Source organism: Anas platyrhynchos, chromosome 4, assembly GCF_047663525.1.
Source record: "Anas platyrhynchos isolate ZD024472 breed Pekin duck chromosome 4, IASCAAS_PekinDuck_T2T, whole genome shotgun sequence".
Lineage (NCBI taxonomy): Eukaryota > Metazoa > Chordata > Aves > Anseriformes > Anatidae > Anas > Anas platyrhynchos.
This window is the reverse complement of record NC_092590.1, coordinates 55,338,820-55,353,397: the sequence shown is the minus strand read 5'-3', so window position 1 is coordinate 55,353,397 and position 14,578 is coordinate 55,338,820. Positions and strand designations below refer to the sequence as shown.

The 14,578-nt window shown below is 45.5% G+C and overlaps 1 protein-coding gene across 1 annotated transcript; it reads left to right on the top strand.

Moving 5' to 3' along the window:
- Positions 1-580: 580 nt before the first annotated feature.
- On the top strand, positions 581-5,269 carry UCHL1 (ubiquitin C-terminal hydrolase L1). Its single transcript, XM_038178812.2, has 9 exons — positions 581-727; positions 816-827; positions 944-1,072; positions 2,076-2,226; positions 3,496-3,581; positions 3,667-3,714; positions 4,081-4,150; positions 4,515-4,573; positions 4,844-5,269. Exons 1-9 carry the CDS (start codon positions 695-697, stop codon positions 4,928-4,930), a joined length of 675 nt encoding a protein of 224 aa, XP_038034740.1. The 5' UTR covers positions 581-694; the 3' UTR covers positions 4,931-5,269.
- Positions 5,270-14,578: the final 9,309 nt, after the last annotated feature.

Here is a 14,578-nt window from a genome sequence, read left to right as displayed (position 1 = left end):
CTCGGGTTGGAAGGGCTCTTAGGATGTCTCCATGCCAAGCTCCTGCTCACAGCAGAGGGGTTGCTCAGCTGAGATCAGGCCAGGTTGCGTGCCAGAGCCTGGGTTTGTTGCTGTGCTCACACCCAAGGCCAGAATGGAGAAGCTGTCGGTCATGAATAAAAGATAAAAAGCCCGGTGTGTTATAATTAGCTGCAGAAGGCTCGACTTGAAGGCAGGAATTGAACCGAGCTGCAGCGATGCAACCAGCAGGCTGACGAGGACGGGTTTTGTTGCATTTATTATCTTTTTTTTTTTTTTGTCGTATTGTTGTTCCAACAGCACGTACTGCCTGTATTGAACACCTTTACACCACACAGAGGGAGCACCTGCCCCGTGCTGGCCCTGGGGACAGCGACAGCCCCGCTGGGCGGCAGGGCGGGACACGGGGGGGCGCTTCTAGCACCTTCCCCCCCGCCTCACCACACCACAGGGGCCGGGGTCTCCCCCTCCTCCCCCCGCCTTGGTCTCGCCCCGCTCCTCCCTCCCTCCCCCCCCCACCGCGGCGCCGTGTGGTCCGTCCCGCTGCTATATAAGGGCCGGGGTGGGCGGCTCCGCGCCACAGCGCTGAGGGCGGCGGTGAGGAGCGGGAGGTGCTGCTGCTGCCGCTACCGGGGGACATCGCCGCGTGAGGGGACATCGCCTCCTGCCTGCAGCCATGGCGTGGCAGCCCATGGAGATCAACCCCGAGGTGCGCGCGGGGGGCCGGGCGGTGAGGTGAGCTGAGGCGAGGCGCTGAGCTTCCACTCAGCCCCCGTCTCCCCCTCGTTGTCTTGCAGATGCTGAACAAAGTGAGTGCGCGGCGCCTTCCTCCTCCTCCTCCTCCTCCTTGTTCCCTGTGTCACCGCGGCGGGTGGCGGGGCCCTGAGGGGCTGCGGCCGTGCCACCCGCCCGCTGTGCCCCGCAGGTGCTGGCCCGCCTGGGTGTGAGCCCCGGCTGGCGCTTCGTGGACGTGCTGGGCTTCGAGGAGGAGGCGCTGGGCGCCGTGCCCAGCCCGGCCTGCGCCCTGCTGCTGCTCTTCCCCCTCACCGAGCAGGTAGGTGGGGCCCTGAGCCGTGCCGAGGGGTGCTGGGCATCCCCTGCACATCCCCTCGCTGGTGGCAGGATGAGCTGCCAGCCTGCTGCTCGCCCTGGTGCTTGCTCTGTGGGGTTTCTGCAGGCTGGGTTGTGCCTAAAATGAAATAAAAAACAAGCTGGCAGCCTATAACCTTCCTGTTTAGTAAGGGTACCTTTCCCGGTTGGTAGGGATGCTGTCTGGGCAGGCAGTGGTCAGATATTGCAGAGTGGGTGTGGTCTGGTGGGTGCCTGTGCTCAGCCCTCGCCTCCAAACAGCTTGAGCTGAGGGAAAACAAGCCAGAAAATAAGGCTGCTTGCTCCGATACACCTCCTGTGCTTCGGTTTGTGTGCCTGGCTGAAGAAAATGCTGCCTTGAGCGTGGGGAATGGTGGTTCAGCCATCATGCTGAATCATTGCTCGGGAAGGCCTAAACCACTCCTGGGTGATTAAGGTGCTTTGTCTGACCAATGCTGAAGAACTGGATGAGGAGGTGGTCTTTGAAACAAAAGATGCTTAATGTTATTCGACTGAAGGGTTATAACCTTTCAGTAGCAATGGGTTTTACGCTGGTCTATACATCCTGCTGATAGGGAGGGGTTCATGAAGGGAGGTAACCTAACGGTACAAATGCGGAGACATGCTGAGTAGTCTCATTAAATAGGCAAAACAATTGAGAGGATAAAAGAGCCTATCCATTATTACTTCCCCCTCAAGCTGTTTCCAGTGTACCACACAGATGGAGAGGCCAAGAGCAATGCTTTTGGATATGACTGAGTCATGCAGGTAGTCCATTAAGGCTTGGCCTGCATCCAGAGTAGGCATTACAATGCTTTACTGGACCCATGCCATGAAGATGACTTTCTGTGCAAGTCTTTTCTGTCTAGACCTGGTATCGGTTCTCCTGCATATCTGTCTGTGTGGCAATTTGCATAATAAAAAGGTAACACTATAGTGAAATGTTTGAAATGATTATGTGTTTACAGCATGAGAACTTCAGGAAACAACAGACTGAGAAAATAAAGGACCAAGAAATCAGTTCCAAGGTGTATTTCCTGAAGCAGACTGTCAGTAACTCGTGTGGGACAATTGGTCTGATACACGCAGTTGCTAATAACAAAGACAAGGTGAAACTTGGTGAGTATGAACATTCTGGAGTGCTTGAATTTCCAGTGTTCTTCACAACAGAGGAAGGCTGAGTGGGTGTGAGCTGTAGTAGACATGTTGTGCTGCTGCTGGTAAGTGGGCTTTGTATATGTTGGAGAGAAGCACAAATTGCAGAAGTGAATGTGTCTTGACTCTGGTGACTGCAGAGGTACCCTAGTGAGTATCATGGGGTGGGGGAGGATGCACAGCAGGACTGGCCAATGTATCTGTAACTTGGAAGCATCATGTTCAGAAGTGGCCACTGACATTGGTGTTGATGTCAACTGAACAGATAAAATTCATGACAGTTATGTCTGTCATAGACTTGCTCAGGGTAGTCCATAAATCAATTTAAATTGTTCATTTTTCCATAGATAAGTAATACAGGATGATACGGGTGTGGAAATAAACTTCCTATAAAGGATGGGTTTGATTGTATCTTTTCCTATAGAAAGAGAACCAAAACTGGCCTAGGTAACAGGTGACTGGAGCCTTCCATTTCCTAGCAAGCAGGCTTACAAGTTCTTGTAAAGAAAGGCATGTCACTGGGTCAAAAAGTACCTTCCTGTTCAAACTGCAAAATACAGCAACTTCTTGTCACTGTCCCTTGAACTTGAAATCCCACACCACCCAAGGGGTTCTTACACCAAGGAGAAGGATGTGTGGAAGGCAAGATTGAGACCAGCTTTGCTTTGTGCTTCTTGAAAGGCATCTCTGAGATAGCACCCTTGAGTGCTATGGCATCTTTTTCAGGTAAGACTAGGAATTCAGTGTGTCCTAGTACTGCACTACTAGTTCATGCTCTGGAAAGACAAAACAAGCCTAGCATAACCAAGAGCTATATTCATCTGCAGAGTCTCAAAGGACAGAACTTAAATATCAATTGACAGAATATGGATAGATAAAACTGTTCTTGCCACTGGTACCGTTCTTTAAGACACATAAAGCCTGTAAGCTTCTGCCAAGTCTGCAGGGGAAATCAGGAATGCCAAGTCCTATTTGAAAGTCTGTTTTGAGATGAGTCTTCAGAGTATCCTGAGGCACTTGAACTCTGGCTGTTTGTGTAGATTGTCATCAATAGCTTCTGGATAAATAGTTTACTTCCACTTTAAGTGGTAGTTGTAATATGTTTATGCTGGAGATAGTTCCAGGCTGAATACAATTACTCCTAGTTAGCACAATGAGCATTGAGTGTTGTAAGCTGTCTGGTTTGTAACTGGTTCTCTACCTATGCTGAATAAAGTCTTCTATCTTGTGCAGATGAGGGGTCTGCCCTGAAGAAATTCCTTGATGAAACAGCTGATCTCTCTCCTGAAGAGAGAGCCAAGCACTTTGCAAGTAATAAGGTACACAAAGTACACAAGTAGCTGATGTAGCTGATGGCTATCACTACTTACAGATGTAGTAACCTGTATCTGCTTTCTTTTTCAGGCTATACAAGAAGTCCACAACTCTGTTGCACAGGAAGGACAGTGTCGGGTAAGATACAAATGGGTAAAATCTTGGGAGAAGAGAATACAGAGGGTGGTAGAGCACAGCTATCTGCCAGACAAAAATATGCAGTTATTTCTCATGAGGCAGGAGAAACAAATGACTTCCAGGTGAATGTACAGGATTTCTTCCTCAAATGGGCTAGAAATTTAGGTTCAGACTTCCTAAAGTGTTAGTGTGCTAGGGCTTTTGGGATTTTACCTTTTAGAAGCCTTGCAGAGGCCTCTTCAGCTGGTTTGTTAGTGCTTTGGTGTTGTTTCTTGCTGATGCTGCCATTGTCTTGTAGTCACAGGTAGGATTCATAGTAGTAAGCTTTTTTCAGTCTATTAACTGAATCTAATGGTCTGTCCTAAGGTTGATGACAACAGTGTGAACTTCCACTTCATCCTGTTTGCCAATGTGGATGGACATCTGTATGAGCTGGGTAAGGTCCTGAGAGCTCTGGAGTTGGAGTGTGCCTGCTTCATGCTGTACAGCAGAGCTGGTGGATCTGGCTAGAAGCCTGCTGCTAGTCAAGCTGTTTACTGACATCCTCAAAGCCAATTTATAGTTAGGACTTGTAGATTTTAACAGAAGGTGAGTTGCACTGAACACCTATATTCTCTTGGAAAGCATGTCATCTCCTGTAGATCTGGAATACTTGGTCCCCTTCTCACTTGGGCATGTATTGACAACTTATTCTGACCTTCTCCAGAGACCTTTATATACTTGCTTTTTGGGCTTGCTGTGCTGAGTTCTATTCTTACAGAAGTAGGAAGCACACTGAGTGATAGGACTTTCTTTCACAGATGGGCGCATGCCATTTCCTGTGAACCATGGCACAAGCTCAGATGACTTGCTCTTGAAGGTAAGACTTCCCACAGTCTATCTCATTCCCTGAAAATGCGGCTTCTAAAAGGCTGAAGGGTGTGCTTGCAGGATATAGTTTCTGTACTTGCTGTGCAAGCTACTCCTTACACCATGGTAACAAGGTCATACAGACCTAGATATCTGTAAGTATATTTATTAGCTGGTGCTGTTAGTAATTTCTCTGTGGGGACTTGGAGGAGCCACAGACTTCCCTAGAGCCTCTACAACAAGTGTGTCCCAATCAACTAAACCTTGTTTTTCTTTTAAGGATTCTGCTAAGATCTGCAGGCAATTTACAGAACGTGAGAAAGGAGAAGTTCGTTTTTCTGCTGTGGCTTTCTGCAAATCTGCCTGAGACTCCGAAGAGGCACAAGGAAAACAGTTTAATAGCACACAGTAAATGCAGTCTAAACTCCAGTGCTTCAGTACTTGTTAAACACAGCTGTTCTGGTAACTTAAATTGTTTCCACCCTTTGCTATACACAGGAGCAACATCAGTTGAGCTTATGTTAAAGGATGAGCTCAAGTTTTAACGTGAACAGTTTAGACACATTGGATGTCTTTAGACTCTGTTTTTTCACATGTTAAGTAGAAAATGCTTAACAGGGCTTGTTTAATCTGTGTCTGTTAATTGAGCTGTTGGTTGATATTTCCTTGTCCTTAATGAGAATAAAACTTTCTGCTGGAAGACTAAGTGGAGGTCAGTGTTCACGTCCTTTCTCCAGAAGGAGTTGCTTGTGACAGCATATAAATATTGCTTTCAGGGGACCCTCAAAGTCCTTCTATTGAGTTAAATAACCTGCCTCAGGTGGGTAGGGCGGTTGCTGCTTTTCCTTTGAAGGCCTTTGGGGATGGAGATGCCTTAGTGTCTGGATAACATGTTTCAGGGCTGCACTACTCTTCTGCTCAAGCTCTTAAGTTGCAATTTGACATCACATTTATTTCAATTTCAGGTGAGGTGGGATAAATGAACACTCAGATGTAGGCCTGAGGTGTGTGCTTCTTACAGGGAGGCCATTTGTACTGTCAGCACAAGTGAACAGCATGCCCAGTGAATTGATTGATGTCCCACTTCACCTTCTGATAGAAGGTGGTACTAGAATGTTTTTTTTTCTATTTTTCTATCTGTGGCAAAAAAATCTGGCTGCTGAACACAGTTCTCAGCTAGCTAGTGGGGGCTTATTTACTTGTTACTATGTTTGGGAGCTCCTTCAAAGGTCATATCACACTTCTTCCACAATGACCTTAAAACAGGGGAAACCCCACATTATGAGTTTCGAATTGCAGGAAGAAACTTCATGTTGAATGAGTGCAAAGGAAGCGGTAGGGAAGTTTTAAGATGAAATAACGCACTCATTGGCCTCAACCAACTGACCTTCAGTAGGAAGTATTTTTCTTACCAGCATCTAGCTGCTGTTTATCTCTCTGCCCATACTACAGCTGGCTGTAACAAAGGTTGAAGTGCCCTTCAGCTAAGGCCTTCTAAACACCTTGTTCTAGTTGGTGCCAGCCAGCCCAGCAGGTTTCTGTGCTGTGTGGTGCCTGGTACCTTCATAACTTCTGTGGTGGCTGCTGCTACCTGTATGCTGAAACATTCCTGGCTTTGAAGGTAATTCAAAATATGAATTTTGCCTGAAGCCATGCCTAGTGTTCTGTATTGGACCTTACAGTCACCTGATGGCTGAAGCTAGCAGGGGCTCACAATGCTTTTTAATAAATTCAGATTCTGGGGCTTAACAAAAGATCATGGTACTTCAATTCGAAACATCAGTCTGATGGCTAACAGAAGGGTGAAAGCTTACTGCCAAGGAGAGAGCTGTTGTGTGTCCCTCTCCTACAACAGCACCTCCCCCTGAAGCTGTTGAGAAATGGAGGGAGGCCTCCTGTGGCATCTGCTGCAGCCTCCCCCTTGGAGCAATCTCCTTGCTGCTGCCCCTGCAGCTCAGGCAGCCTGGCAACGCAGTCTGAGGAGGGAAGCTGCCTGTGGTGTGAGCATAGGAGGCTGGAAGGAGCAAAACCAAAACCAGGTGCGCTAGGAGGGAGAGCAGAGCCCCGTCAGCTGTGTGCTGTACCTGGGGGAAGGTGCTTTTGCTCTGCAGGGACTGCTCTGCTGTTAGGTGTTGCCTAGGGCACCTGCTGAAGCTGTGCCTGTGGGCAGTCACACAGGTAATATTAAAGGCACCTGAAAGCATCTTTGAGTTCCTACTGTATTTCTGAGTCATTGCAGCAATGTTTTTTTAACCTAACAGTACAAATCCAGTGCTAGTGAAATTATTCTAACATCTCAAATATTTTTCACTGTTCAGTTCAAGCTTCTGAATTCAAAATCTCCTGAAAGGCAAATATATGAATAATTTTGGCTCTGTGGAAAAGTAGGCGAAGGGTTGTGGCAGCCTTTTCTATTATCTCGCCCTCTGGTCCCAGGTACAGTTTCACAGGATGGAAGTAAAGAGAACGACTAAGGAGTGGGTGTTATCTATCCACTCGTGTACACCACCAGCAAGGCTGTTTTCCCTTACTAAAATTAGAACAAGTGCTTGGCAGGCAGCTGGGCTTTCCTCTAAACAACCTGGTTAGAGGAAGATGAATTGCTGGCGAGGGCCAAGGTTTTGGGAGCTGGGATAGAGTTGCCTCTGGTGAAGGAGGTAAGGAACGGGTAAGAAACAACCGATGAGGATCTGAAAGCTGAATAGATCATAACTCTGGCAATATTAGCCGTGCAGCTGCTCCTGGTGTGTCCCTGGGTTTTCATCGTGACAATCACTGAAGCAGGCAGGTAGCTTGTGAGGCCTGTTAGCGTTTCGTGCCCCCTCTGACAGAAATTGGTGACTGGTTGCTGCTGCTGCTGCTCTTCCAGGTACGTCAGGAGTTTACTGAGCAGCTTGCTAAATTTGAGTGAACAGGTTGCTGCGGCTTTTGTGCAGCCTTCTAGGGGTGGACTCCCAACACAACGAACTGGGAATTTCTCAGCTGGGAATTTTCCTGGGAAATGCTTGAGAAATACTTAAGAATCTCAGGTAGGATTTCAGGTTCATCTGTTTAGAACTGAACGTCGTGCACTGTCGGTGCTGGATGGGGTTTGAAGACTGCAAGCATTTTCCTACCAGCTCTTTGCTGTGTGTTGAAAGCTGTAGGTAGCCGGTTCTGTAGGTGGCAGCATTGGGAAACTTTCGGCTCCGAGTCTGATTTAGGAGCCACCAATGACGGAGCAGATCCAGCAGCACTTTTATTTGAACGTGTACATAACGCGAAGTCCACACCAAGCCCTGCTGCTTTCAGTGGGATCGCTCCCATGCTAAAGCACATTTCTGATTGCAGAGCTCAATACCCAATCCTCAATTTAGCTAACTGTTAACTTCGGCGTGATGTAACGTCCGAAGCCTCCTATGCATTTCAAGAGCCTTGGCTTAGGTCTGTAGGTTATTTGCAGCTGATATAACACCCTCTGCATCTTCAACCGCCGTACAATCCCCGCAGTGCTGTTTCCTTGTTAGGTTTCTTCCTTCTGGGAGTAAGGAAAGAGGCTGATGACAGGAGTGCAGCTCAGCGAGACTGTGGACTGAGTGGGAACAGGCAAGAACTTGGGAAAACGCAGCCCAGGCTGGGAGTCACGCTGGCAGGAGCGAGGCAGGAGGAGGAGGAAAGTTGTTATCCACCTCCACGTGGCACCAGCATGGTGTAGAGGAGACCAGAATTTAACAACCAGCGTTAAATGAGGTGCTAGAGAAAGGCAGAAAAAGCTTGATGGAGAAAATGGGAAAAGGAGAGAATTCCTGCTCATTTCTAAAGGGTTTTCCTTCCAGCAGCATCGTGATAAGGTGATTTAATGACCTTTCCCAGATCCTTAAAAAAGTGCATGCATCATAAATGTAGTTGTAGGTGAAGCCCAATGTAAGGATAACAAGCAAGGTGCAGCTGATGTGAACATTTCTTATGTGCTTTTTGCTGAGGTGAGTTTCAGATGTGGTTAGCTGGTGTTGTAAGGCCTGTAGCAAGACGTGAGGAGAAGCAATCCTACATTAGTAGCATAGTAGCAAGCAATGTGAGGAACAAGATGGGCCAAATGTGTTTCAGTAGGTTTGACATTTCAAGCACAGCCCCATAAAACACAAAACAAGACAAAACAAAAAACAAGCAAACAAACAAAACAAAACAAACAAACAAACAAACAAAAAAAAAAAGACAGTCATTGCTTAAGATCATTCAATATCAATCTGAGAGGCACAACTACTTATAACACTATGGAAAGACCAAGTTGCATTTTCTTTTCAAGTCTTTATGCATACTAAAACCTTACCAGAACAGCTCCCACTCTTAATGTGTGCAGAGAGGGAGAAGTGGGGTTTTACTATTCCCATTTTGCAGGTAGGGAACTGAGACATAGATTCAGTGATTTACCTAAGATGATGCATGAAGTTGATGGCAGAGCTGGAACTACAACTACCTATATCTTGTTTTGTTTTTGAGGCAGGTTTATATTTACACCAGTTTGGCTTTTGGCCTGAATTACTATTCCCTACCTCTTAGTGTGGCTTATTAGCTAAGCTCAGAGTTAGGCTAGCCACAGCTCGACTGACCTGGAGAACAGTCAGGTGAACTTATGTTCACCTTCAAAAGAGGGTCTGTATTGACATATTGACATTATATTGACATATAATCCCCTGAATCCCTTTTAACACCTCAATACATTTCTCCCACAGACTTCTATTGCAATATATCATAATTCAAGAATAATACTTTCTTCTTCCTTTTTCCCCTCCCATCCCAAAGAAAGTTTAGGTCCACGATGAAGTTGAAGAGTATTCATAAACCCAAATTTGCATATTATTATATATATAAAAAAGGGTTGGTTGCAGTACTGAGGCTGACAAACAGAGGATTTAGGTGGTAAAGCTGTGACCATGTTCCTGGTGGTTTTACAGAATGGAGAAGTGCTGATGAAGGAACAAGGTCATTGAGAAAATACCACTATCTGGCTGCCTTGGTGCTTCCTCTGACCTTACCAACCATTCTTTCTCCCTTCACTGAACAATGAAACTGAAGGTCAGGTCCTGCCATTTATTGTGACAGGATCAATTCTTACTGAACAAAGCTAGAGAAGGGTTTGATACCGGAGAGTTATTTTTTACCTACTTCAGAAAAAAAGCTCTTAGAGGTTCCTGCTGCAGCCCAGTGCTACATGCGGAGGTGGACACGGTCTCCCTTAGCTATAAGGCACAGCTGAGGACTTGGCTTTCAGTTCTCTGTATGCCAACAAGACCGTGGCAACAAGCCATGAAGTAACCTCTGCTGCATTTTGGGAAGCAAGTGGCACAGACAGCAGCCCTGACAAACTTTCTTGTAAAACATCATGCAAATCTTTTATAATAGGTGGCAAAGCCCTCTGTTTGACACGAATTGGTCCAATGCATGTTCCTGGATGAGGCTGTGAGGGTTTACAAAAAGTTTTTATGTGGGTGCACAGCTGCTCTTTGGGAAAGTGCAGTATTCCAGGGCAACAAAATAGCGCTGTTTAAGCAGATCTTGCACAAGACGTTTTACAAACATTGCCTCAGTTCTATGGCCTGCTATGCCACAGCTGCTTGCAAGGATACCTGCCTCTCAGAAGACTGCTTCAGTCCTTTGCTTAGCCCCTGCCTGGATATTTGTAGCTCACGGCTGTCCCCACTGAGGTTTGCAACCAGAGGGAGTCCTAGGAGAGCGCCGTGCCCGCTGCCTGCAGGGAATAATACACTTGCTGTGAGCAGAGCACTCACAGACGGGCTGAAAAACATGGGAGGAATGGAGTTTAAAATCTCTTTCATTTAAAAAAAAAATCCTGAGATATTCATCCCAGCAGCAGCTAACAATATGCATTTTTATGTATTTATGTATGTATGTATGTATTTATTTATTTATTAAAGCTTTTTTCCCTATAAGCTTAGCTGGTACATCTGAAAGGTAAACCCACCGTCCTGCTGGGCCCCTTTGAGGTGCAATCGCATGGGGACACTCACTCCCCAGCGCTGTGTTTATTGCTGGCTTTCATTTGATGCGTGCGGGTCAGGAAGTGTCGTTTTATCACTTTGGCCGTAGACTCCATGACATTTGGTGGGGTTATAGTGCAGGGAAATGTCCTCTGCTCAAATACTGAGCAGCTCAGTTCATCTCGTGGGGTGCAACAGGAGCAATTACTTCTAATTTCTGTGTTGCTCAGGCTCTGATCCTACAGAGCACCTCAGCTCTCAGCTACTCTGTGATTTCTGCTGACTTCGCTTGGGCTTAAGCACAGCTGAAGCCGTGTATAGGCTGAGGTGATTTCCTGAGCCAGACACTTGATGGTATTTCCACTGCTGCTTACAGTTGGAGCCGGAGCCCGTCCTGTTAGGAGGGCAAAAATCCATTTGCTTTCGAGTGGCAGCCCCTCACTTGGTATTTTTCACTCTGGATCAGACAGAAAGTGAGCAAACTGCCAATCCTTCTTAGAAAACTCTCCAAATTCTGCTACATTGAGTGGGACAGCTTTCTTTCCTTAGGACAATTAAACTTTTCCAAGATTTCATAACCTCACTCATCAGACTCCATTTACAACAGGAAATTACAGCTAAGCTCTATGAAGACTTTCCCTGACTAAATCCAGTGTTTATAAATCATATCCAGGCAGAAAACGTGAATCTCTACAATGTAACCATAGTCTGAAGTGTAAGTGTTCACAAGTTCAACTGCTTCTCAAAATATTTTTTGCTGCAGCAGTAACATGAGTTTGTATAAATAAAGTATACATTTTTAACATATTTGCAGGCTGCAATATAATAGATAAAGCTTGTGTGCATTAGGAGAGAGCAAACCTGTGTGGGCTTTCTGCCTTCCTTCTCAGACAGAAGATTTTTAGGCTTTTCATCAGCAGTGGCCACCAACAGAGCAACTTCCCTCTCTATATCTTTTTTTTTTTTTTTTTTTTTTTTTCATAAGAATGCTGCTGGAAAGCTTCTTAAGAAATAAGCTCCATAAGGCTCCTTAAGAAACAAAACAATAACAAGTTGGATATGGTTTATCCAGTCCCACACTATTCTTTGTGTTTATGGCAAGACCCCAATATTTCTCCTTCCAGTGCTTCAGCACTCAGGCCAAAGTGTGCTTCTTGTTATAGCCATGTAATAGCTTCATACAGAGAGTATGTGCCAATGGGTGAAGAAAAAACTCTGTGTAGAGAGGAGAGCAGCACTGATGGCAGTGAGGGACAGCACCAGTCACATCGTTTATCTTCAGGTTTTCTTGCACTGTCCAGAACAAATTGCTGACTGGACCGGTTTCATTATTTCCTCTTAGGTAACAGATTTAATACCATTGCCACACTGTAAAATACACAGCATGCAACATGGATCATTGTAATAAATAATAACAACAACAACAACAATAATAATAATAATAAACACCTTTCAGACTAAATAAGAATCATAAAACCTAAAGAGAGTCAATAGCTCCTGCATGGCATTTCTCCAAAATGGTTGAGATAGAGCTACTTTTCAGAAGCATATTCACCTGTAAAAGGAAAAATATTTATTTGCAACAAAAAGAAAATTGGTCACTGCATTGAATTTAGGGAAAGTTGATCATGCACTTGCTTAAATGAGGCTCTTCAGTTAGATAATTAAGGTTGGGTGCAGTGAGTCTGGACTCTGGTTGAGCTCTTCCTTATGGCTGATTGAAGTGACCCCTCCAGGTATCCCTTTAGTACTCTGGCAGAGTCACTTAATAACACCATCAGCTGTGAATGTGCATGGTGGAGAGCCTAAACCAGGGGATTTTGACCTGTGGGCTGATGCTTGGCTGTACTGAGGTCAGTGGCCAGCCCCTCAGGGCAAGGACCTCAGCCCTTGACTCTACGTGGAACCAAAACCAGTTAAAGCAGGCGTGACACTCACAATTCCCATTTAGGACCAGCTTTAGAAAGGAAAATAGCCCCACTGCGCACTGACAAACTCAGCTTGATTGCAAATGTTAGCACCCAGGAGAATTCTGGCCTCTGACCCAGAAAATACAGAGGCAAACCATTGTGTGACTGCATCTCTGTAGTAAATGTAGCACTGCTGTCAGCAGTCTGAAAAAATGCCCATTTCCAAAGCAAGCGTTCACTGAAGCTTTCAGACTGACTTCTGCTTTAGAAAGGAAAGAGGAGATGCAGGAACTATAGAAAGGGCTTCCAACCCCTGCTTGCTTGTCTATTTATATTCACTCTTGTCTGGAGCAAAATAAATGCTTGTGCATATCTTATTTGCAAGTAAATATTAACAGTGAAATCCACCACAAAGCAAAAGGGTGTGCAGCAGTGCCCTTAAGAATCCATCCCATGTACCTAAGATAACTAACTGGGGGAAACCTCTACAAATACTATGAAACATGCATACACTTTGTAAGCTCTAAAAAGAAAGAAATCACCCATAACGTAACCAAATGCTATGAAACTCATGTAATTTATTGTAAGGACTTGTAGTTGACCTTTCTGCATGGAAAAAGGCTTCCAGACCTACAGCTAGTGCACGCTGACAGTATTCAGCCATGCGACCACTGCCCACAGCACAGATGGACAGGCCTCTCATTTTGTGGTTCATTTACAACTCTGGCTAATCTGAAAAATATTTGCAGTCTGGACGGGTCTTTGTATTTAGAAATGTACTGTGCTCCAACACAGAGAATTTGTACTTGAATCAGTAATGAGTTTCACTGATGTCTCGTGGCCCAGATGCACTCGTTTTAACACAGCTTTAAGTCTGCTCGTCGGGGAAGCCTTCCGGATGAGACACACCAGGCGGACAGAAGCAACCCAGGTCTGCATTCCTTCACAGCAGCCACACAGCGTGATGTATGCTGCAGGATGGCTGGCGGGCAGTCATCTGGGGATTGTTTTCCAGAGCGGCGTCTCTCTTAGGACACCCCACTTTTCCCACCACACATCTAAGGGTGACCACGTTGGCATTGGCAAAACCCACCCTCGACTGTACCTCTGCCCAAGCAAGTTTGTGTAACTTCAAATCCTCAGCTTGGATTGCATTTTTCACTTCCATAAAGATCAGACCACGCTGTAAAGTATGGTGCCAGCTTTAGCTTCCAGAGTCCCATAGCCTGTACCCTCACTCTTGTGGTGTACCATCTTACTACACCACTGAGCTTATCTCTTTTAAGACTTTTAAGATTTTTCTGTAAATTCCAAATAAATGTAAAAAATAGTTTTCAGTAGTGAAAGATTTCAAACAGTTTCTTCTAAAAATGTCAGTGCTTTTGTGTCCTTTTTTTTTTTTTTTTTTTTTTTTTTTTTTTTTTTCCTAAGAGTTGTTTTGCAAGTAGATATTTAGATATTTTCCAGTGTGGAAAATGGAAGTGCACTGTTCAGGTAGACGCAAGAAATTCATCTGCAGAGTGAACTCTTTTTTTTTTTTTTTTCTTCCTTCCTCTTTTTTTATTTCTTCTTCCCCCCTTTCTTTTTTTTTTTTATCCTTGCTTTTCTTTCTTTTCTTTCTTTCTTCTTTTTTTTTTTTTCTTTCTTGGTTCCTTTTTTTTTTGTTCTTATGTCCTCCAGATTCAGGGTCTGAATCAAGCAAGGTTGGGCAAGACGACTTTATAAGAGTAACTGGAGTTAATCTTTCCTTTCATTTGGCTTAAGAACAGTTCATCCAGTTTCTTCAGGGTCACAAAACCAAGTCAGGCTAGCTCACCAGCGCCTTGTGCTGAACACCCAGCTCTGCTGCCAGCTTTCATGAGCACACCCTGCAAGGCCGGCCCTCAGGGTATGGCAGGCATTGCCAAGGCCCTCTCCTGCCCCTCTGTCACTCAGGGACACTTCAGCCTTCATGTAGGCCCTCCAAGGCCCTACCAAACCAAACCAAACCAAACCAAACCAAACCAAACTATCGAGGGGCTTATGGTTGAGCATTGGAGAGGCCTACAGACTGAGCAGGCCACTGGATACTCTGGGAAATATGGAGTCGGGGCATAGGGTCACTTCAAAAGGCATTAAGCACATCAT